The 24,316-nt window shown below is 37.7% G+C and overlaps 1 protein-coding gene across 12 annotated transcripts in view; it reads right to left on the bottom strand.

Annotated features, from left to right (window-relative positions):
- LDAH (lipid droplet associated hydrolase) overlaps nt 1-24,316 on the bottom strand; it is a 139,056-nt gene that overhangs the window by 53,130 nt on the left and 61,610 nt on the right. For 8 of the 12 annotated variants that reach the window (XR_001715489.4, XR_008546189.2, XR_010149184.1 and 5 more), the window contains exon 5: nt 2,829-3,063. The exons of 3 other annotated variants lie outside the window; for them this stretch is intronic. Coding sequence is in view for 6 of the 9 variants with exons in the window: in XM_001141731.7 (XP_001141731.2) it covers nt 2,829-3,063 (235 nt within the window). In the remaining 3 variants the exon portion in view is untranslated. Of the gene's footprint in view, nt 1-2,828; nt 3,064-11,974; nt 13,682-24,316 lie in introns of those variants that run through there. One more of the 12 variants, XM_063789246.1, reaches the window with a different exon arrangement.

Below are 24,316 nucleotides of genomic sequence, written 5' to 3'. Positions count from 1 at the left end.
TGGCTCCACATCTAGGATATATGTGGTAAAAAGAAAACCCAGGGAACTCACCACTGTGTTTGTTCCTTGGGTCCCAAAGTCCCTACATAGCCTGCTTTCTATTCTCTACCTTGTATAGTCTTCTTGATGTTGTTTTACAGATAATATCCATGGTTTTTAGTACTTAGCAGGAGAAATAGTGGAAAGTCCATTTACTCTATCTTCCTGGAAGCAGAAGTCCCAGGAGGAAAATGGAATCCATAACTGAAGAATGCTTTATAAAACACATTCTACAAGGCAAAAAGAAAATGACAAAAAGCAACAAGGGGCTGGGAGAGACAAACAAACCTGTAAAGAGACGTAAAATGATCTTATCAAAGTATATGTGGAGAATTTTACATATATTTGCCAGAATTTCAAATGTTGATTCCATTGGGTCTCAAGTAATTTCCAAAGGTAGACTGGCCCTAACTCTTGATTTAGTCAACAACTGAAAACCAACAAGGGGAAGTAACTAAACAAAAGCCACAGAGTGACTCTAGGGCAGAACCAAAATGAGAGTTGAGGGTTTGTGACTTCCTGTCAGTACTATTTTCACCAGTAGGCATCTGTTCCATAATATTGTCAGAGGCGTGTGAACCACAGAGACTTCATTTTGAGTGTGGGCTAGGAAAATGAGGCTGAAACTTGCTGGACTGTATTCTCAGAAAGTAAGGCATTCTGAGCCTCTAGATGTTTAAAGTTAAGGGAACAAATTAATAATGTTTACTAAAACAGACTCAGACTTGGGAGTGTCCAGATATCCTGATATCTGGAGAACAAAGGCATTCCTAATTTTGCTTTTAAGATAAAAATATCAATTCTTGGGCCGGGCATGGTGGCTCATGCCTGTAATCCCAGAACTTTGGGAGGCTGAGGCGGGCAGATCACGAGGTCAGGAGTTTGAGACCAGCCTGGCCAACATGGTGAAACTCTGTCTCTAAAAAAAATACGAAACTTAGCTGGTCACAGTGGTGCTTGCCTGTAGTCCTAGCTACTCAGGAGGCTGAGGCAGGAGAATCACTTGAACCTGGGAAGCGGAGGTTGCAGTGAGCCGAGATCGCGCCACTGCACTCCAGCCTGGGCAACAGAGTGAGATTCCATCTCAAAATAATAATAATAATATATAGATTCTTGCAAAATACAGTAATTAAGAAAATTAATCCTTTATCACAAACCCTTGTAGCAGAACACATCTCCCTATATATATAAGCATTGTACCTAGGGTGGGTGCGTCCCTCCTCTTATTTTCAGGAATATCCTACTTTGTCTATGGAGGAGCTGTTCTTTCGCCACTTTACTTACTTAATAAACTTGCTTTTGCTTTGCACTGCAGACTCACCCTGAATTCTTTCTTGCGCGAGATCCAAGAATCCTCTCTTAGGGTCTGGATCGGGACCCCTTTCCTTAATAATATGGTGGAGAGATGAGGAGTTGGACCAAATGGTCTTTAAGGGATATTTCCAACATCAACCTCTGGCAATTTCTATGACTGTCCTTAGCCCTTGCTTTCCCTCTTCCTATCTCATCTTTTTAAACCACTATGCTAAGGGTATATTAAAGAATGGAAATTGGAGGGAAAATGGAAGGGGGAAAAAAATCTATCAATAGGACAAATATACTGAACCTTGTATTTTTGAGGACTGCTTCTTGTTACATATTTAGAAAAACACGTCCCATATGAACTGCAGCTGCACTATTGAACAGGCAGGGCTGTTAACTTGTTTCTAGTTCATTAGGCATGTGACCTTACGGCATTCTTAATACAGCTGAGCATGGAAAACTTTATTCAGGAGTCCTGCTGTTATCATTAACAAGGGCAACAGCACCAGCTATGGTGAAAGGAAATGCAATACAGTGGCAGAATGCCTGGGTTTCAACACTACATACTAGTTGTATAACTTTGGGCAATCATGTAACCTCTTTGTACCTCAGTTGCTTCATCTAAAATGGGGACAATAGCAATACTAAACCTTATTAGTTCTTTTGAGGAACATAGGTAAAAGCTTAGAAAGTGCCATCAGCTACTGCTGCAACTAATTGTTACATCGTTCATTGGAGGTCTGTTATAAATAAAATACTAGATAGAAGCTTTGGATATTTTATCACATTTAACACTAGAATAACCTTTTGAAGTATGGAGTATTGTTATCCCCACATTATAGATTAAGAAACTAGGATTACTTTATTATGAAAGTCATTTACAAATGTAGTATAAAATAGTATGATCTAAAAAGATAGACTACATTTTAAAACAACTCTTGAAGCCAAAAAGTAAAGTCACAAAAACATTTCCTAGCATATTCATAAAAATCAGCAAAGCACCCAGTATTAAAATACATTACCATGACAAATATTTATTACTTCTATGATTTAAATTCTCCCAAAACATTTAAAGGAGGAAAATAAAAACAACCTGTTAACTCTACAAGAATATTAGGCTTTGTGTCCTTGTGCTGTTTTTTGTAAAGTACTCCCACTAAGCTAACAGGCACACCAAGGATTCCTGTAGGGACTCCATATATACTATGTACTATATGCGGAAGAAGTGTTTCTCACTGTGCTGCAGCTAGAGTGAAGAATCAGAAACGTAAGGTAAAATTAAAGCTTGATGAGGCTTTTCTGTCTAATTTCTTATGAAAAAATTCATTCTATTTCTAATTTTATTTATTTCTAGTTTTAAACTTTCGGAAGAGGAAAAAAAACCTAGTAAATAATTGCTTGTTTGATATTTGTCCACTGTCAGAGAGTATTGTGTAAACATTTTGTGATACAAGAATAAACATATACATTTTAAAATCTGTGCTTACCAAGGCAGAATGGTTCTAATATATTCAATGGTGAAAATTCATTCTCTAGGTTCATTACTTGAAGGCCCCTTCTGATTAGCAAGGACTTGATTGTCTCAGGACACGGTTTCAATAATAAGTAGCCAGTAACATAGAGAACATATCGAAACCAGCACAAAAGTGGAGTGGCAATTCTGCCATTGGGTGACTCAGACATTCGTTCAATTGTTGGAAAGAGCAGAAAGGCACGAATTACCTGCAATAAAGAAGCATACTTTGATGAGAGGTTTTCTTAAAGGATAGGTCCATTACTTATTGTCTCTTCTATATAGTAATGACAAATGACTGGGTTTTAGAATGACTAGAGATCTCTTCAGAGTGAGAAGAACCACCACTCACCACCCTCTCAGCCTATAACTAGGCAAAATCACAGCTCACTGCAGCCTCATCCTGAGTGCAAGTGATCCTCCCACCTCGGCCTCCCAAGTAACTGGGACTACAGGTGTGCACCACCATGCCTGGCTCATTTTTTATATTTTTGTAGAGAGAGGGTCTCCCTGTGTTGCCCAGGCTGGTCTTGATCTCCTGGGATCAAATGATCCTCCTGCCTTGGCCTCCCAAAGTGCTGGGATTACACACGTGACCCACCATGTCCAGGCCCCCTCATTTCTTTTTAATGCTAAAAAATATTCTATCATCTGAATGTACCATAGTGTATTTATTCATTCACCTACTGAAGGAAATACTGGTTGCTTGTAAGTTTTTGGCAATTGTGAATAAAGCTGCTATAAATGCCCGTGTGCACTAAGTTTTCAACTTCTTTGGGTAGATACCTAAGAGCACAATTGCTGGATCACATGGTAAGAATATGTTTAGTTTTGTATGAAATCACCAAACTGTCTTCCAAGGTGGTTGTACTATTTTGATTCCCACCAGTAATGAATGAGAGGTGCTCCATATCCTGCTGTTTCTATATCCTTTTCAGCATTTATTGTCAGTGTTCTGAATTTTGGCCATTCTAACAGGTGTGGCGTTATCTCACTGTCATTTTAATTTACATTTCTTTGATGCCATATGATGCGGAGCATCTTCTCACATGTTTATTTGTCATCTGTATATCTTCTTTGGTGAGGTGTCTGTTAAGGTTTTTGGCCCATTTTAAAATAGGTTTTATATTTTTCTTATTTTGAGTTTTCTGAGTTCCTTGTATATTTTGGATTAGTCTTTTATCAGATGTGTCTTTTCAAAGATTTTCTCTCAGTCTATGACTTATCTTTTTATTCTCTTGACCCTGCTTTCTGTAGAAGTTTTTAATTTTAATGGAGTTCGGCTTATCTGTTATTTCTTTCAGGGACTGTACCTTTGGTTTGTATCTAAAAAGTCATCATCATATCCAAGGTCATCTAGGTTTTCTCCTATGTTATCTTCTAGTCATTTTATAGTTGTGTTTCATATTTAGAGCTATAATCCATTTTGAGTTGGTTTTTGTGGTAAGTATAAGGTCTGTGTCTAGATTCATTTTCTTGCACATGGACGTTCAGTTGTTCCAGCATCATTTGTTATAAAGGCTGTTTTTGCTATACTCACTGTACTGTGCAATATATCCCAAAGGAAAAAACCTTATTACTTCTGTCTATTTGAGGCTTTGTACCCTCTAACAATCCTCTCCTCATTCTTCCACTGCCCACCATCCCAGACTCTAGTAACCACCATTCTACTCCCCGCTTTATAAGTTCTGTTGTTTCAGATTCCACATATAAGTGAGGACATGCAGTATTTGTCTTCCTGTGTCTGGTTTATTTCACTTACCATAATATTCTCCAGCCCCATCTACATTGTTGCAAATGACAAAACTTCTTTTTAAGGCTGAGCAGTATTCCATTGAGTACATACACATTTTCTTTATCCATTCATCTGCCGATGGACACTTAGGTTGATTCCGTTAACTTTGCTATTGTGAAGGGTGTTCCAATGGACATGGAGCACATACATCTCTGATATATTAATTTTATTTTATGGCACGATCCTGGCTCATTGCAGCATCCCATAAATTTTGATAAGTTGTGTTTTCATTTTCATTTAGTTCAAAATTATTTCTCAATTTATCTTGGAATTTCTTTTCTAATCCATGTTTAATCTCCATGTATTTTGGGACTTTCCAGTTATCTTTCCTTTATTGGTTTCTAGTAAAATTCCACTGTGGTCTGAGAGCAGGCATTATATAATTTCTGTTCTAAATTTGTTAAGGTGTGCTTTATGGACCATAATGTGGTCTATCTTGGTGAATGTTCCACGTGATCTTGAGAAGAATGTGTATTCTGCTCTTGTTGGATGAAGTAGTCTATAGACGTCAATTATATCAAGTTGATTGATGGTGTTGTTGAATTCAACTAGGTCTTTACCCATTTACTGCCTGCTGGATCTGTCCATTTCTGATAAAGGGGTGTTGAAATCTCCAACTATGACAGTGGATGCATATATTTATGCTTGTAGTTCTATCAGTTTTTGCCTCACATAGTTTGATGCTTTGCTGCTAGGCACATGCATGTAAAGGACTGTTATGTCTTCTTGGAGGACTGACCTCTTTATCATTATGTAATGACCTTTTTTATCCTGGATAACTTTCTTTGCTTTGAAAAGTCGGCCTTGTCTGAATATAGCTACTCCTGTTTTCTTTTGATTAGTGTTAGCTTGGTATATTTTTCTCCATCCATTTACTTTTCATTTACATGTGTCTTTATATTTAAAGTGGGGTTCTTGTAAACAACATATAGTTGAGTCTTGTTTTTTGATCCACTCTAACAATCTTTTAATTAGTGCTTTTCTTTTTTTCTTTTTTCTTTTTTTTTTTTTTTTTTGAGACAGGGTCTCACTCTGTCACAGCAGCCTTGACCTCCCAGGCTCAAGGAGATCCTCCCACTTCAGCCTTCTGAGTAGCTGGGGCTACAGGCACACACCACCACGCCTGGCTAATTTTTCAAATTTTTTGTAGAGATGGTCTGTCTCCCTATGTTACGCAGGCTGGTCTCAAACTCCTGGGCCCAAGTGATCTTCCTGCCTCAGCCTCCCAAAGTGCTGGGATTACAGGTGTGAGCCACCACACCAGGCCTATTTGGTGCATTTAGACCACTGATGTTCAAAGTGATTACTGGTAGTTAAATTAATATAGACCACATTTGTCATTATTTTCTATTTTCATCTTCCACATATTTTCTGCCTTTTGTGGTTTTAATTGAGCATTTTATGTGATTCCATTTTCTCTCCTTTCTTAGCATGTCAGTTATACTTAAAAAAAAATTCTTCTAGTGGTTGCCCTAGATTTTGCAATATCCATTTACAACTAGTCCAAGTCCACTTTTAAATAACACTATACCACTTTATCAGTAGTGTATCATACAAAAACAAAATAATCCTAAGTCTTCCCTCCTGCTCCTTGTGTTGTTGTCATTCATTTCACTTATATGTAAGCATACATATAACATATAAACATACAAAATCGAAAGCACTGTTGCTATTATTATTTTGAATAAACTTATCAGTTAGATCAATTAAGAATAAGAAAAATGAACATTTCAGTCTTTGTTTATTCCCTCTCTGATGCTCTTCTTTTCTTTATGGAGATCTGAGTTTCAAACCCCTATTATTTTCTTTCTGAGTTTCCTGGATCTGAAGTTTGATGTCTGACATTAATTTAAGAAATGTCTCTGTCATTATTGTTTGAAATATTTCTTGTTTCTTTCTCTGTTTCTTTTCCATCTAGTATTCCCCTTATGCATATGTTTCACCTTTTGTAGTTGTCCTGCAGTCCTTATTCTTTTTTTTTCTTTTCCCAGTCTTTTTCTTTGCTTTCCAGTTTTGGAGGTTTACGTTGAGATATTCTCAGGCTCAGAGACTCTTTCTTCAGCCATGTTCAATCTACTGATAAGCCCATCAAAGGCATTTTTATTTTATGGTGTTTTTACTCTCTAGCACTTCTCTTTGCTTTTTCCTTAGGATTTCCATCTCTCTTCTTACATTGTCTACCTATTCTTGAATGATGCCTTCTTTATCTGTTATAGCCATTAGTATATTAATCATAGTGGATTTAAATTCCTCATCTGATAATTCCAGAATCCCTACCTGTCTGGGTCTGAAGCTTGCTCTATTCTCCTCAGATTTTTTTTTTTTTTTTTTTTTTTTTGCCTTTTGGTATGCCTAGTAATTTTTTCTTGGTAGCTGGACATGATGTACCAGGTAAAAGGAACTTTTATAAATCAGCTTTTAGCAATGTAGTAGTTAGGTGGGGGAAAGGGGAGGGGAGACATTCTATCATCCTATGATTAAGTCTCAGTCTTTTAGTAAGCATATGCCTCTGGTGTACAAACTTCTAAGTGTTTCCTCAGTATTCTTCTCCCCTCTTTGGTAGGACAGGATGGCTAGAGTTGTCTGGAGTTTAGTATTTCCCTTCTCTGATGCAGAAGGTTAGAGCTGACAAGAGTTAGGTATTTCCCTTCCCTTGGGTCAGGCTCTAATAATACCCCAGCAGGTTAGCATTTAGCTAACTAATTTCTCCTGGGGGCAGACCTTGTTAAGAAGAGCACAGTGCTCTGGCATATTTCAAAATAGTTCATTTCACCCTCCCCCTGCCAGAAGCACATAGGGATTTTTCTGCAATATTTACTTGGAGAATCTAATTGAGCTCATGTAGGTAAGTCTAACAAAATAGTGGTGTTTCCCCATGAGTGGGTCCTCCTGGAGTTTTAAACTTTCAGAGTTGCTCATACTGAACCTCCTATAATTCATCAATTACAGCTCAGGTTTTTCTACCATGGCACTGCTTCCTGTGGGGGTTTCTGTTTGTGACTGCATGCTCTAGTAACTTGTGGCTCTCGGTATTTGCCAGTCTGTCTCTCTAGTCTTTTGGGGACAGTGGTTTTCCCTGTGTCCTCCCCTATCCTGGGTCCAGTAAGAATTGATTTCTCAGTTTGCTTAGCTTTTTACTTGTTAGGGTTGGAGTGGCAACTTCTAAGCTCCCTACATGTGGAACTGGAAACCAGAAGTCCTAATAACATTTCTGTATATGTCTTTTGGTGCATATATGCATGCATTTCTGTTGGCTGTATCACTTCAAAGTAGAAATACTGGGTCATATAGTAGGCATATATTCATCTTTAGTAGATAATTACAAAGAGTTTTCCAAAGTAGTTCTACCAATGCTCTTGCAACCATGTACAAGGCACACAAAGATTTCTATTTCTCCATATCCTTATCAACACTTGTTACATTTTGTTTTTCTAATAGACATCTTAACAGGTGTTAGGTGATATATCATTGTGGTTTTGATTTGCATTTCTCTGATAATTAGTGATGTTGAGCACCTTTTCATATACCTGTTGGTCATTTGCATTTTTTTTTGAAGAAATGTCTATTCAAGTCGTTTGCCCATTTTTAAATTGCTAAGACAGTAGAATAGATTTCAAGTGTTCTTACCACAACAAAAGATAAGCATGTAAGGTACCGCATAAGTTACTTAGCTTGATTTAGTCATTCCACAATATATGCTTATTTCCAAACATCATATTGTACCAATCTATATACTTTCTATTTGTCAAATAAAAATATATATTAAAAAATAAGATATAATTGAGGCTAATAACTAACCAAGTAAATGACTGAGCATAATATGTATGTTAATTAGCCATAATAAATGATTTATAATAAATGATCATAACAATTTAAGCAATAAATAATAATTGAATCAAATATGTATAATGGTAGTAAGTCACAAGTCCTATGACGGGGCAGATAAAATAATAAAAGAGGACTAGAAATTGCTAGGGGTGGTGGGATAGTTTTAAATAGGGTGTTTAGGAAAGGCTTTGATGAAAGGTGACATTTGTGCAAAGGCAGTTAGGGGGTGAGCTAAGAGATGCTTGGAAAAATAAATTTTGTGGGGAGACAGAAGAGCATGTGCAGAGGCCATAGAAAGCTAAAGTGGTGTGTTTGAGTAAGAGCCAGGTGAACAGTATTGCTGGAGCAGAGTACTTGAAGAAGAGAGCAGTTCAAGTGTTTACTAAAATGTCCTCAATGATTTAAAGAATATAAATGGTTAATTCAGTTAATACCAAACTAGAAGAATGTACCACACAGATTCCAGACTGGTTATGTAACCCATAGTACATAAGGAACTTCAGATTGATCAAATCAGCTGGCAGAAACAGGAAACAATCCATTACTTTTATAAACGATCCTTTACTGTGACCCATGTTAAGCAAAACTGCATGTAAGGGAAACTCTAAAAATATATAAGCAACCACAGGGTTATATTTGATTGATCTATATCAATAACAAATTGAGAATTAAAATGCACTCTGAAATAATGGGAATGGACCAAAACAATAAGAAAGTTCTAATATGTACATTGAATGCATCATTGCCTTGTAAAAATATAAGAAGACCAAAGATCTTATCACAACTAATACTTAGTTGATGAGACTGGTTTTCTTCTCTTGCCTTTGGAGAACAACAATTATTACCTGCTGGGTGAAACTTTTCCTAGATATTGTAATAATAATTTCAATGAAATTTATAGTCCAAATTTGATAAATCACAGTAATAAAAATTTTTCATTCTTCATATTGGTAAAAAAAAAAATCACCTAAGTCAAGGAAGTATGCTTAATTTGATAACACAGCTGTGTGGTGAAGGTTTCCAAATCTGTGTACATGACCAAACATTTTCTTATGTTACTATCTCATTAAAAAAAGAACTCCCATGTTAGCCAATTCATTCTATCCTAAGAAAACATTTTCGCATATTTCACATTCTCTTCTGTTATCTACCAGAATGAACTTTTGATAATGAAGCACAACCGTGTTTTCTTGAACAGTACAGGAAGGTAAATATGCACACTGGGACTTTTTATACTGGATACATTTGCAGGGGTTAGAGGAAAGTATTTTGATGCTTATTTTTCTTGAATTTATTATTATTGTTGTAATCATTTTTCAGAAAAGGAGCTAAGAAACAATTTGAGGTATGGCTACAAGGTAAGAAGTATGGTGCTTAGGTGTGGATTGTGCACAACCTGTTTCATTAAATAGGCTTTAAAAAAACAGTAAATCTTCAAAATCCTTAAAAGACTTCACCTGTTTATATAGCTTATTACAGATGCATCCATTTTTCTGGGAGAGCAGCAATGGTGCCTATGTGTTATGACTAAGTGAAGCTGCGACAAATAGTACTTCAACATCTTCAAAAGAACATTATCACTGCCACCCTGCCTATTTGTTTATTAGTTTAACCCACCCAGTGTATTTGTGGCAGGGTGCTTCTCCGCCGTACAAGCAGAAAACAAACAAAAAAATAGCACACAGTTTCTCTTTTTATGTGACTGCAACATTTGTAAGGCATGTCTTAGCCAACATGCAATGTCAACCAGACAGCCTTCAAAGATAAACTTGCTAGCTGTCAAAACATAGGTCTACAAGTAATCCTAGTTTAGTTTATCTCCTCTTCCCATAAGGCCATGTGTTCTTCTCCTTAGGATCACACTGGAAACACAAGCCTAGTAAGCTTATTTACTAAGTATGCAGTTTATAAACTGCAAATGCCATTATATTTTAATCAAGAGCTTGCTTTTTGAGATTTTCTACTCTGTCTTAAAAACTTCATATGTCAGAAAGATAAGAATATGCCTCGCAGGGAAGTACTTGGATTAACAGTAGTAGTGATAGCTTACTATTTTCTAGGCACTATACTTACGCACTTTATATATATTGTTTCATTTAATACACATAAAAACCTTATGAAGTTCCCTCATTCCACTGAAGAGAAAACTGAGGTTCAGCCACAAAGTGACAGAGATATGAATTAAAGCAGGATGACTTCTGAATCCATGCCATTAACCTTTATATATACTATATATTTACGTACAAAATAAGTTATTTGTAATTGTTATTGTTTGGAGGCAATTTTCTTATGGTTGAACCAATTACTACTATTATTGTTAGATATGGGCTAATCTTTACAAGTGTCTCAAATCATTTAGCTCCAGAAATAATTAAATCCATATCCTAAGAAGTAAAGCATGAGATCTTTCAACTACTGATTACTGAAACAAAATTATGCCATTTTAGTATGTTTCAGTTAAGATGGTACTCAAGAAACTAACCACTTTTGCCATTTTCCATTCATGTGAATTATATTCAGACCTCTGGGGCAGAGATTTTTCTACACTTTAATTACCTGAATGTGAAAAAAAAAGCCATTTAATACTTTTAATCTTCATGTCACGGTTGTTAATAATAAGGAATGTTTGCATATTTGCAGAGGTCTTTACATAACTTATAACTGCACAAACACCTGAAACTTAGCTTCAATATCTTCCTACAGCCCATTCTTCTCAAGCTTTTATCATTTTATATTCTCTGCACTTATTTTATTTTGGATGCAAAATGCTGTTCTCCTCAGCTTGAAATCTTGTGGAAACCACTTCGTTTTGGGCTCTTCTGATTCAGAATCACTGAGAGCTCATTCAGAAAACAATGATGCTCACAGGCTCACTGCAAATTATTCTTTACCTGCTGCTCTGCAGTACAACTATCTCTTAGGAAGCACCTGTTATTTTGAATTAAACAGTGTTCTCCAGGTAGCCTCAGAATTCAGTGAATAGTGAATAGCAAACCTTAAGGTCTATAGCTACAAAATTCTCACATGACTACTATGGCCTTTGGCAATATCAGGCCTTTCTCATGGTTCCTAGAGGTAAAGCTACACAGAATGTGATAGGATGGCTCTGCTGATCAAGAAACTGCTACTTGGCATAAAGTTGGAGCTGGAGTGCTATGTATGGGTCAGGAAGCACACACACACCCCACCAATATGTTTGGCAATGGCACTGGGACTGTTCTAAGTTAAAAACCCCAATATTTAAAGGCGCAGGCCTAGCATGACTGGGAGGGGGAGCCATTCCTTAGATCTACTGGTTGTTCATTCATTTGTTCATTTGTTCATTCATGAAGATATACTGAGTACCTACGGTATGCCAGGTGCTGTGCTGAGTGCTGGAGACACAGGGGTGACAAGACAAAGTCCCTGCCTTCAGAGAACATAAAGTCTAGTGGGAGTGATATTTAGAGAGGCATCAGGACATGGGAAATGAAGAGTAAAATAGAAACATACAAAATAGGCACTCAAAATTTATTCTCTATAAGGGTCAAGGAACCTTTGAAAAGCAGCTCAGAAAGAAATTTTCTTGACAAACACTGAGTACACAAGCAAAGTGCTGATGATAGAATACAGGGTTATTCAGTGAAACCAGTAAAAAAAATTATTCCCTATTTAACTTTACTAAAAGATATTGTGAAACATGTATACTTCAGTTCCATACACTAAAATGCCATTTTATACCAGTACTAAGATGAGGCAAAGGTATCCATGACAGGGTTTCAGGCCAAGGATGAATAATACAATGCAAAGGCCCATAGCCAGAGGCATGTATAGGGCACACAGCACAGCCCCAGCCACAAGGGATTTCTGCCACAGAAGCTGCCCCAGGACACTCTCAGCATCTAGGAAGTCAACTGGAAGGCAAAGAGTACAGCTTTCTTGTTCAATTTTATGTGGTAAGAAGCAAATCCATCAGTAAGGGCAGCTAAGACCCCATGAGATAGAGACTAAACCTTGGGAATAGAAGCAGTTAACTCACAGAGAAAAGGTTAGGCCCAAATGGCTGAAGTGTGTAAGTCCCCATATCAGCTTTGATAACGGAACAGGTTAGGATCTGTCCTGCTTAGTTCAGGAAAGAAGACATATCTGATGTTTATTTCTTCCTCACAGGTCTCTGAAGGGGGTTTCCTCCTCCCATTTACTCCCAGACAGAACAGATTCATAAGGGTAGCATCCCTCCTGGTGGTACCATGGTATCTCCCAGACTCAGCAATAACCGAAATTTAGTTCCTGATTTTTACGTCTGCCTTACTAAACTTTTTTTTTTTTTTTTGAAACAAAGTCTCATTCTGTCGCCCAAACTGGAGTGCCGTGGTGCAATCTCAGCTCACTGCAACCACCACCTCCTGGGTTCAGGCAATTCTTCCACCTCATCCTCCCTAGTAGCTGGGATTGCAGGCACATGCCACCACACCCAGCTGATTTTTGTACTTTTAGTAGAGACGGGGTTTCACCACATAGGCTAGGCTGGTTTCGAACTCCTGACATCAGGTGATCCACCTGCCTCAGCCTCCCAAAGTGTTGGGATTGCAGGCGTGAGCCACTGTGCCCGGGCTGCCTTACTAAACTTCTGAGGTCTCAGCTTCTGCAGAGCTTAGAGAAAGGACAACAGACTCTGGGGAGACTCTTAACTTCCCTAATGGGACTGGATAGCATTGCTGATAGCCTTTGTCCATCAAAAGTGCCTCCACGGTATCTGAATATGCTCTATGATGAAACTGAGGATCATATATTCTGTGTTAGTCAGTAACCAAGAAATTCACCTAACTCAATGGCTCTAGACAGTTGTTCAGTAAGTACAGCTAATATTTCCAATTGATAGAACTAACTGATGCTTTTCAAATGCATACAGCAAAGTTTGCATTAAGTAATTAAGCACATTTGTCACCATTAAATCAAAGACTAACTTTGTCATTCTACCAAAAAGACACATGCACTTATGTTCATTGTTGTGCTATTCACAATAACAAAGGCATGGAAACAACTCACATGCCCATCAGTGGTAGACTGGATAAAGAAAATATGGTACATATACTCCATGGACTACTATGCAGCCATAAAAAAGAATGAAATCATGTCCTTTGCAGCAACATGGATGGAGCTGGAGGCCATTATCCTAAGCAAATTAACGCAGGAACAGAAAACCAAATGCCGCATGTTCTCACCTGCAAAAGGAAGTTAAACATTGAGCACATATGGACATAAATATGGGAACAATAAACACTATGGACCACTTGAGGATGGGGGGATTGAAAAACTACCTATTGGGTACTATGCTCACTACCTGGGTCACAGGATCTGTACCGCAAACCTCAGCATCATGCAATATTCCCATTTGACAAACCTGCACATGTACCCCCGGTGTCTAAAATAAAAGTTGAAGTTTTTTTAAAAGCAGTCTGATTTTGAAATAATTCTATAATATTCTCAATTAAGTTCCACCTTTCTTTTTAAAGGTAAAAAGCATATCTTTTATTTTCAACATTGTAAAACCTTTATGTAAAGGTTTCCTGGAATGTAGTTTCCACTAGTGAAATATAATTACTGCATGAAAGATGCACATTCTGTTAGGGACAGTACCCTGTGACTGGTTCCAGTTAGTCCTCCTATAGATCACCATAAAATATGTGGTTTCAGACTTTTATTGTAAGGTAAAAATGTTTCCTTCCTTCTTTTGAAAAATTACTACAAGCCAATGAGGAGACTATGAAACAAACGTAACTTCTATCTTCAGTGAATCTAGGAGATAGTTGTAACAATAAGCCACAATACACACATATGCTCTCCCTCAGTCTTAGGAGGGTAAATGCCCTGCAAATGCATTTATTCTATTTACACATTTTTAACTTATTCTAATAACTTAAAAATATAATTCCCATTCATCCATTGATTTCAGGGGGAAAAAACTTCCTTAATATAAAGAAACAACAGATTGACAGATATTAGGTAAAGCCTCTAACATGAAAGACAGCACAACAAATATAAAACTCAGAGGAATAGACAATGAAGAATCAGACGAAATTGTAATTTGCTTAGAGCTAAGAGAAAATACTGTATCAATGATGAGTGGGATATAAAAGAAACACGCAGTAAACAAAGTGGTATTCTTTTTTTATTTTTAAATTTATTTAGTTTTATAGAGACAAGTTCTTGCTCTGTTGCCCAAGCTAGAGTGCAGTGGCAATGATAATAGCTCACAGCAGCTTCAACCTCCTGGGCTCAAGTGATCCTCCTGTCTCAGCCTCCTAAGTAGCTGGAACTACAGGTGTGTGCCACCACACCAGGCTGATTTTTGTATTTTTTGTAGAGACAGGGTCTCACTATGTTGCCCAGGCTGGTCTTGAACTCCTGACTTCAAGAAATTCTTCCACTTTGGCTTCCCAAAGTGCTAGGATTACAGGGACGAGCCACTGTGCCTGGTCAAGACAGTAGTATTTAAAAAAAAAATTTATACTTCAATTTAAAAATATCAGTGAAAAAGATTGAGTGGAAAAAAATTCCACTGAAAGCATAGAGATAAACAGGTGGAAAGAAAATCAGACACCCAATCCAGGAAAACTAATGTCCTATCAAATGAGTTCTAGAAAGAAAAGACAGGGAGGAAGGGAAGGGAACATGACAGAAATAATGCATGAAAGTTTCCCCCAAACTGAACAAGACGGATACACAGGTCTTCGTACTGAAATAGCCATCAAGTGTCAATGGCAATGTATTAGTTTCCAGCAGCTGCTGTAACAAATTGCTACAAATGGGTGGTTTCAAATAACAAAAATTTACACTCTGGCAGTTTTGGAGGCCAAATCAGTATCACTGAACAAGACAGATACACAGGTCTTCGTACTGAAATAGCGATCAAGTGTCAATGGCAATGTAGTAGTTTCCAGCAGCTGCTGTAACAAATTGCTACAAATGGGTGGCTTCAAATAACAAAAATTTACTCTCTGGCAGTTTTGGAGGCCAAATCAGTATCACTGGGCTGAAATAAAGATGCCCTGGCTGCACTGTGTCAAGAAGCTCTAGGGGAGAATCCATTCCTTGCTTCTTCCAGCTTCTGTTGGTTGCTGATATTCCCTGACTTATGGCCTCATCATGCCCAGAGTCTCACTTTCTGATAACTCAGAAATTCACCAAGTTGACAGTTACAGCTACATGATTTGAGCTTGCCTCACTCATTCTAAGCTGTATTCTTTGGAGAGAAAACAACGACAACAACAACAACAACAACAGCAACAACAAAAACCAGGCACCTTCAATGTGAAACTCATAAACACTCACATGCATCAGGTCAATCTGGTTCTCCACCTTAAACTCTAGTTTCACTGTACAGTAACAGCCCATGTTTCCAGTGTAATATAATAATGTGAGAAGCTAATAAGTGCATGCCACTGTCTGCTACTTCTCTGTGACTATTATTTCTCTGAGACATGTATAAATTAATAAAAGCTCCAATTTTATATTTTCTTATCTTTTTTAACAAAAGAAACATTTTCATCTTCACTTTGTTTTTATTTAACCAATGATTTAAAATGTGAAATCCAAACTTGTACTAGGTTGACTTGGCCCCTATCTCCTTTTTCTAATTACAGTCAGATCCTGTATAATTGTTCAAATACAGGCGACTGGAATAATCTCCATGGAAATACAACTATCACTGGCTGACGGGATACATTTTCAAAAAGTACACATCTATATGTAGCTATCTGGATTTTACAATATACAAAATAAATTCAAGAAGTTGGCTTAATGGCAGGTTTTACTTCTTCGTTTGTTGGTGGGTATAAGGGTGTATTTAATGTTTCTTCTGGACCACAGGATATAGAAGAGTGTGGGGAGGGCAAATGCAATGAAAGTTTCCCTGTCTTATTACTTCACACCTTAGTCACTTTGCTCCAGTCACACTGGCCTTGCTGTTTCTCAAACAGGCATACTCATGGCCTTAAAGCCTTTGTAATAACTATTCTGCTGTTTAGAACCCTTGTACCCTAGATAGCCATGTGGCTAACTCTACCTCCAGCAGGTCACTTCTATGATGCCTAATAAACATCTTGCTTAAAATTGCAGTTACAACAGGAGCCAGACTTAAGTGGCTCCCAGTGGCCAAATAGGGAATAATTTTATCACCAAAATCAATATAGTAATGAATCATATACCTTTAATAAATCCGAAATTCATAAGTCCATGCTGATAAATACATATATACATACAAATTAAACATACATAAGAAGGAAGGTTCTTGCTTATAAAAGAATATTGAGTTCTAATGGGTTTATGTGAAGAAATTACTACAGTTAGAAAATCTTGGTAAAGATTGCATCGGGCAAGGATAAATAATGGATGTTGAATCTAGGAGAAAATTTCGTTGAAGAGGAGGATATTGGCATGAAAAAAAAGTGCCTCCCCATAGACTCTTTATTCATTGTTAAGAAAAAGTAAAGTATGCAGGCTGGATGCGGTGGCTCATGCCTATAATCCTAGCACTCTGAGAAGCTGAGGCAGGCAGATTGTCTGAGCTCAGGAGTTTGAAACCAGCCTGGGCAACACGGTAAAACCCGTCTCTACTAAAAAAATAAAAAAAAATTAGCCGGGCCTGGCAGCAAGTGCCTGTAATCCCAGCTACTCAGGAGGCTGAGGGAGGAGAACTGCTTGAACCCAGGAGGCGGAGTTTGCAGTGAGCTGAGATCACGCTACTGCACTCCAGCCTGGGTGACAGAGCAAGACTCCAACTCCCCCCGCCACAAAAAAAAAAAAAAGAAAAGAAAAAGTAAAGCATGCAGTGGAGAAATTCTGCATAACATCTCAATTAGGTGATTGAAATTAATATCACCAATGATGAGCAGCTGGATGTCATGTGCCTGCAGGTGACCTACTCTGAGAAGGACATAGCATCACCTATGAGGTATTATTTTACAGCTAAGAATGCAAAACCTTAATCTAGTCAAAAGGAAACATGAGACAAATACAAAATCAGGATAATCTCTTTTTAAAAAGGAATTATATTCTTCAAAATGTCAGTTTTATGAAAAAACAAAGGAATATGCTTGAGATGTTTCATACTAAAGGAGAATAAAGAAACATGAAAATTCAAGGCAATACCTGATTCTCCAGACCATAGTGGAAGGGGGAAAATGCTATCAAGGACATTAGTGGGCCAAATGACAAAATGGGAATATGCAAGGTAGATTAAAGTATTACATCAATATTACATTTACTGACATTGATAACCGTACTGTGGTTGATTAAGAGAATATTCTTATTCTTAAGAACATCTTAAAGAGGTCTTTAGGGATAAGGGGCAATAATATATTCAATTTATCCTCAAACGGTTCAAGAAGAAATATTGTGTGTCTGTGTTTGTGTGTGTGTGTGTGTGTGTGTGTGTAGGGGAGCAAATAAAGCAAATGAGGTAAAATATTAACAACAGGTAAATCTGGTAAAAGTGTATCTCATGTTGTTGCACTATTCTTAGTCTTACAACTCTTCTCTAAGTTTGAAATTATTTCCAAATAAAAAGTTTTAAAAATCACTTGCAGTCCACCACTGCCCTCTATCCCCCAGCCATGGTGCTTCCAATCCCCTTTATCTTGCTCCACTCTTTATATCAAGGCAGTATCACCTTTGAACATATTAATTTACTCATTTTTATGCTTATTACCATCTCTCCTTAGTAAACTGTAAATTCTGCATAAGCAGTTTGTTTTTTGTTTCTTTTCCTATTTTGTTCACAGATGGATCCAAGACCATAACAGGTGCCAGTAACAGTGCATGGCACAGAGCAGACTTGATGAATGAAAGGCTGGCTGAGAGGCAGCCAGTCCCCTGGGACACTTGCCTCATCCAATACCCTCAAGCAACTTCTCCATAACCCCATCATGGCCTGGAGGTTTATTCTGTGTAGAAATAGAAGAAAGAGGCTCCTGACCTGGAGACACAGGGCACAGAAAAAGGCAGGGGAAAAGGAACATCATAAAAACAATATAAGTGAAAGCCAAAATACTATATGCTAAGACATTCTCCCATGCAAACTCCAGCTCCTTGAGCTGTTTGCTTCAGGATGCTGTGTGTTAGATAAGTGGTTTGAAAATGTTTTTCTGAAGAGACTTAATGGCTCCAGAAAAAATATGTACACTGGAGAATACCACACCAAAAAAGTTGGATACCTGTCCAAATTACCCTGTAGTACAGCTGACCAGCTGACCAAACCCACTGCCATACAAAACCTCCTGATAGTTTTGGTGCCTCATTTTTTCTTTTTTTTTTTGAGACGGAGTCTCACTCTGTCACCCAGGCTAGAGTGTAGTGGCACGGTCTTGGCTCCCTGCAACCTCCTCTGCCTCCCGGGTTCAAGCAAGTCTCCTGTCTCAGCCTCCCAAGTAGCTGGGACTACAAGTGTGCACCACCATGCCCAGCTAATTTTTGTATTTTTAGTAGAGACGGGGTTTCACCATATTTGTCAGGCTGGTCTCGAACTCCTGACCTCAGGTGATCCACCCACCTTGGCCTTCCAAAGTGCTGGGATTACAGGTGAGAGCCACCGTGCCCAGCCTGGTGCCTCATTCTTAAATATGAGTGGATAATGAATAAGGACTAGACATTTGAGGAAAGCTTCACTTACAATAGACAGATCAGTACTTTTTTTAAAAGCATGAAGAAAGGAATTCAGAATGAATACAGACAATGCAGGAGCCCAAAAACTCTAAAAAATGTTTTCCTGAGAGAGAGGGAAAGAGAGACCCATGAAGTAAAAATAAAAAGGATATTACAAAAAGGAAGAAAAGAACAAGAAATTCCTTAGAAACTATTTGCATAGATGCCAAAATCAAAAGTTTAATTAGATGAATTGGAAGATAAAGTAGGGAAAATATCCCCTATTTCTCATTGCAAAAAACTAAAAATTGAAAGAAATGGATAATGGAAAAGAAAATCAAGAAAATCTTTTCTGAAAGTATAACACACAAATAATGAGAAAACAAGTAGAGAAAAAAATACAAGAGTTTTCAGTGTGTAAGTATGCCAGTTTCTGGATTAAAAAGGATAAATAGTCCAAGGAATATCATCATAAAATATAATACTGAGAATAAAGTGAATATTCTAAAACTTTCCAGAGGAAGAAAACAGTTCACAAAGATAATTAAAAACTTGAAATGACATACTTCTCAATAGCAGAGCTGGAAGAACTTAAAGCTCAGCACCAGCTGCTAATGGTGTTGATAGGAGGTGAAGATGGCAGGCTATCTTGTTGGAGAGCAATCTCCTTGCCAAGAACAATTAGAAAAGTTGGGAAAATTTTTTAAAGTCCCGTTGAAGGCATCAGAGGCAGAGGAGATTTGAAGGCTAAAATGCTAGGGAAAAAGGAACTTCAGAGAGGAGTGCTGAAGTAGCTTTTCTTTGTTATTTGCTAATTTGCAAGCAGTAGCTAAGAAGCCAAGAAGCTGAAGAGAGTTTCTGAAAAATCTTGTGAGCTTGAAGGAAAAACCTGGGAATTATGTGCCCATAAAAGAGAAGGCACTCTAGGCTTTTAGTGGAAACTATTAAAGGACTATACCCTAGAAGTAACGATGAACTGGAAATAGGCCAGCCCCTCCAAAGATAGCTTTGATTCAGCCCAATTCCCAATGGCATCAAAGTGACCTACCCTAAGAATAATTGCAAAAACAAAGGTAAATCCTCCCTGGAGGAAGATAAGATTCTAATTGTTTTAATAATTTTTCACATATAATGTCAGGTATTCAGTTTAAAAAAATACTTGCCAAGCTGTGATGGTCAATTTTACATGTCAGCTTGACTGGGCCACAGGGTGCCCAGATATTTGGTCAAACAATTTGGATGTGTGAGGGTGTTTCTGGCTGAGATTAACATTTGAATGGTACACTGAGTAAAGCATATTGCCCTCCCTAATGTGAGTGAGCCTCATCCAATCAGTTGAAGGTCTGACTAGAACCAAAAGGTTTAATAAAAGAGAATTCCTTCTGCCTGACCATCTTCAAGCTAGGACTTTTTTTTTTTTTCTGTCTTCAGACTCAAAATGAAACATCAGCTCTTCCTGGGTCTTGAGCCTGCCAGCCTTTGGACTGGAATTAAACCATCAGAAATTCTGGCTCTCAGACCTTTGGACTGAAACTACAATTACATCATTGGCTTTCCTAGTTCTGCAGTTTGTTGACTACAGATCTTGGGATTTGTCAACCCCCATAAACACGTGAACCAATTCCTTATAATAAACCTCTTTCCATGTGCATACATCCCATTGGTTGTTTCTCTGGCAAACCTGGACTAATACACAAGCATACGGATAGACAAGATAATATAACCAAAGCAAAGGAAAAAGCTGAAGTAGGAATGCAACCACATGAGACTTAGATGTTGGAATTATCAGACACAATCTTTATTTATTTTCATGTCAAATATATGATCTCTGAACTTTTATAAAAGTAATGATAATTTTAAAAATTGTTGATGGTACAAAGGAGAATAAAGTCAGATAGGGAGTTTAAAATAACTATAATATGATCAAGATATTAAATGACAAGATGGAGATTTGCAGGAATTAGTAATTATAACAATAAAATGGAAATTTTATAGGCAAAAAATAGAATAACTAAAATTGAGGATGTAACAGATGAGTTTAAAGATGTTTATACATAGCTCAAGTGAGGATTAGTGAAGTAGAATGTTAAGTCAGAAGAAATATCTAGAACGAGGCAGGAAGACAAACAAAAGAGTTATTGTATGTAGATTATGCTCTAGTTAAAAGGAAAGCTGAAAAATCTAACAGGAAAAATCAAAGAAATACGCAATGCCTATAATATAGGGTAGAATATAGAAGAATTATGAGAAAAAGTGTTACCAAAGGCAGGACAGAGTAAAAATGACTGGGAAGAATCAGGAAAGAGTTCACACAGGAGCTCATGTTTGAGATGATTTTCCAGAAGAACAGGAGGCATCAGTTAGATGGTGTGGGACAAAGCAGAAAGGAAGTAGCTCAACAAAGGCACATAGATAGGAAAATATATATCTAGACAATGAGAAATTATAAAGTCAGGATGGAGCCCTAAGTGCAGGGACTGTAAGGCAAACACAGAAACTATGAACGGAAGGAAACAAGGGCCTTGAGGAGAACCCTCCTGGTACCCAGATAACCAGAATATGTCAAGTTTTTATGAAATCTCTTCTGAAAAAATGTCTATTGACATTAATATAATATTACTGAAGCTCTCAGAGACTTTCTCCTTTGTAAGAGGTTATAAGAAGCTCCTCAGCATCTTCCTGAGGGTAGTAGATTATGAAAGGGGAAAAGGCTGAATCTCTAACACTCAATTTGGCTTTTTGCAGAAGCTCCCATAACAGTACTGGTGAGGGGAGAAACTATTTGTTGAAATGGAGTTTCTAGACTGTGTCTTCATTCATGCATGCTCCTTCTGGTCTCTATATGACTGACCCTGGAAAATGATTTACTGTCTGGCTTCCTAGGGAGAGGTTTGCAGTATGACGCTGGCTTCCGTCTTTTATGTATCAATACACCTTCCTGATACCTGACAATCTTGCTTCTTCCCAAGCAAATACAATTAGTCTGAAATGGCCTGGAATGTGAGATCTCAAAGCAACCACATTTTATTCTTGTGAAGCATCTTTCATTTAGTGCCTAGCTTTCATTTAGTGCCTGCTAGGCTTTTTCCATTTCAGGAAATTTTTTGTGGCCTACATTGCATATTGTTCACAGATTTTCCATACAAGCTAGAAGTGAGCGTAAAACAACCTCATACATGCTGGTTAACCATATTAGAGAGCTTTTTCCTTTCTTAAAGATCACAATCATACTTCTCATCTCCACAAACAGACCTAGAAAGAAGCTTCTATCTGAACTAAACAAAAGCCAAAAAGAGGCAATTTCACAGAATGTTGTTCATCTGTTTCCACTCCCCTCCCTGTTATGTCTTCTCTGATAGTTATAGTCTGTCCACTGAGGCTCTATGAATGTGCTCTTCTATGAACAAGGCTTCAGTGTGGCCAGGTACAAGTGACATTTTTCAGACCTATATCCACACAAATGCAAGGGAATTCACAAATGTATCACCTCTGCCTTAGCATGGGCCACTCTCTCATACCACAGGGCCTCTCAATATCCTACCACTATTAACCTCTTGGTCAGATGAGATTTGAATATGGCAATACTTTCAAATAAGATCTGCTTCAACCTAGAGTAGGATGAATGATGCTAATGAATCCCAACCTGTGATTTCGTTATTACATCAAATAATCACCAGGCAAGCTATCAAAAGACATGCTTATCAACAACCCAAATTATCTTTTTTTTGAGGTGGGGAGAGAAGTAATGTTAATAAAAAAATTGCAAGGAAGACCAAAAGTCTAGGTAATTGAGTGGAGTAGGAAGAGTGGGTAAGATAGTGTAAAAGCAGGGAAAAGTGACAGGGGAAAAGGCTAGGCTAGCTGCTACTGCTACAATGCTGATACTAACTTAGGGCCATTACTGGTCTTAGAGGTGGGTTTTCCTGCAAAGAAAACAAGGAGTTGCTATTACCCTTTTACTTTCCTCTTGATTTGTTATCTATTGCTATGTAATAAATTACTAAAACTTTGCAGCTTAAAACAATACAAACTTGATATTGCACAGTTTCTGCACATCAGGAGTCCAGGCCTAGCTTAGCTGGGTTCTCTGCTTAGCATCTTACCAGACTGCAATCAAGGTGTCAGCTAGGGCTGCAGTCTCATCTGAGGCTTGACTGGGGAAGGATACAAATCACTAAGGTTGTGGACAGGATTCAGTTCTTTGTAGTGTAGGATCAAGGATTTCAGTTTTTTTGTTGGATGTTGACGGAAGGCAGCTTTCAGCTTCTAGTGGCCCCTTGCAATTCCTTGCCATATAGGCCGCCCGACATAAGACAACCCACAACATGGCAGTTTGCTTTTAAAGCCAGCATGGGAGAGAGACTTCTGCAAGACAGGTCTTACAATCTTAGGTATGTAAATCACATACACATAATCATGTGCTTCCTGTCTGTCACCTTTATCATATTTTGTTGGTTAGATGCAAGTCATCAGTCATATCCACTTATGGAGGGGATTACGTGTAGGAATGAACATTAGGAGGTGAGGATCATGGGGCGCCACCCACCCTAAAGTCTGTCCGCCACACCCCTAAGCTCTTTCCTTTCACTTACAGCAGTATTTTGTACAAACATTTGTGCTATCCAATTTAAGAAATCTTCAACTATTCTGAGTCCATAATAATATTCTTCAATTCTATCTTATAGAAGCTGAATTAGTATTGCTCCTTTGGATGCATATAGCTGCTAACTCTTGCTGCTGATCTGTACTCTCTTTCACTGTCGAACAAGACAACTGTTTCCTTAAGGTCAATGCAGTGGTTAATCTGTATGAACAGAAGAAGTCAGTGGCACTTATGAACCAAGTGAGAATTTTACCAGCAGAAGCTGCTGATGTAACTTTCATATAGTTTAATTTAATTAAATGAAAAAAAAATGGATGTCTTCCTTTTGGGATGTGTAAGACCCTATGCTAGAACTTGCAAGGGTACAAAGAAGAAAACAAGCCAGCTCTCGTTCTTGTGGCTATAAAAAAAATTACACTTAAGCTACAAGCCACAACAGAAAAGCTAACAGGAGACAATATCATTGGCCCAAAAGTAGCAGAAGTTATATTCTATCGGAGCAATCAGCAAAGTTTTCATGCAGGAAGTGACATTTGGCTAATGACTTATTTGTTCTTTTGTCTATTTATAAACTATCTTGTACCCAGAAGGACTTAAGAAGGTTAGTATTTAA

This window comes from Pan troglodytes, chromosome 12 (assembly GCF_028858775.2).
Source record: "Pan troglodytes isolate AG18354 chromosome 12, NHGRI_mPanTro3-v2.0_pri, whole genome shotgun sequence".
Taxonomy (NCBI): domain Eukaryota; kingdom Metazoa; phylum Chordata; class Mammalia; order Primates; family Hominidae; genus Pan; species Pan troglodytes.
Note: the sequence above shows the minus strand (reverse complement) of the source record. Positions and strands in the feature narration are given on the sequence as shown.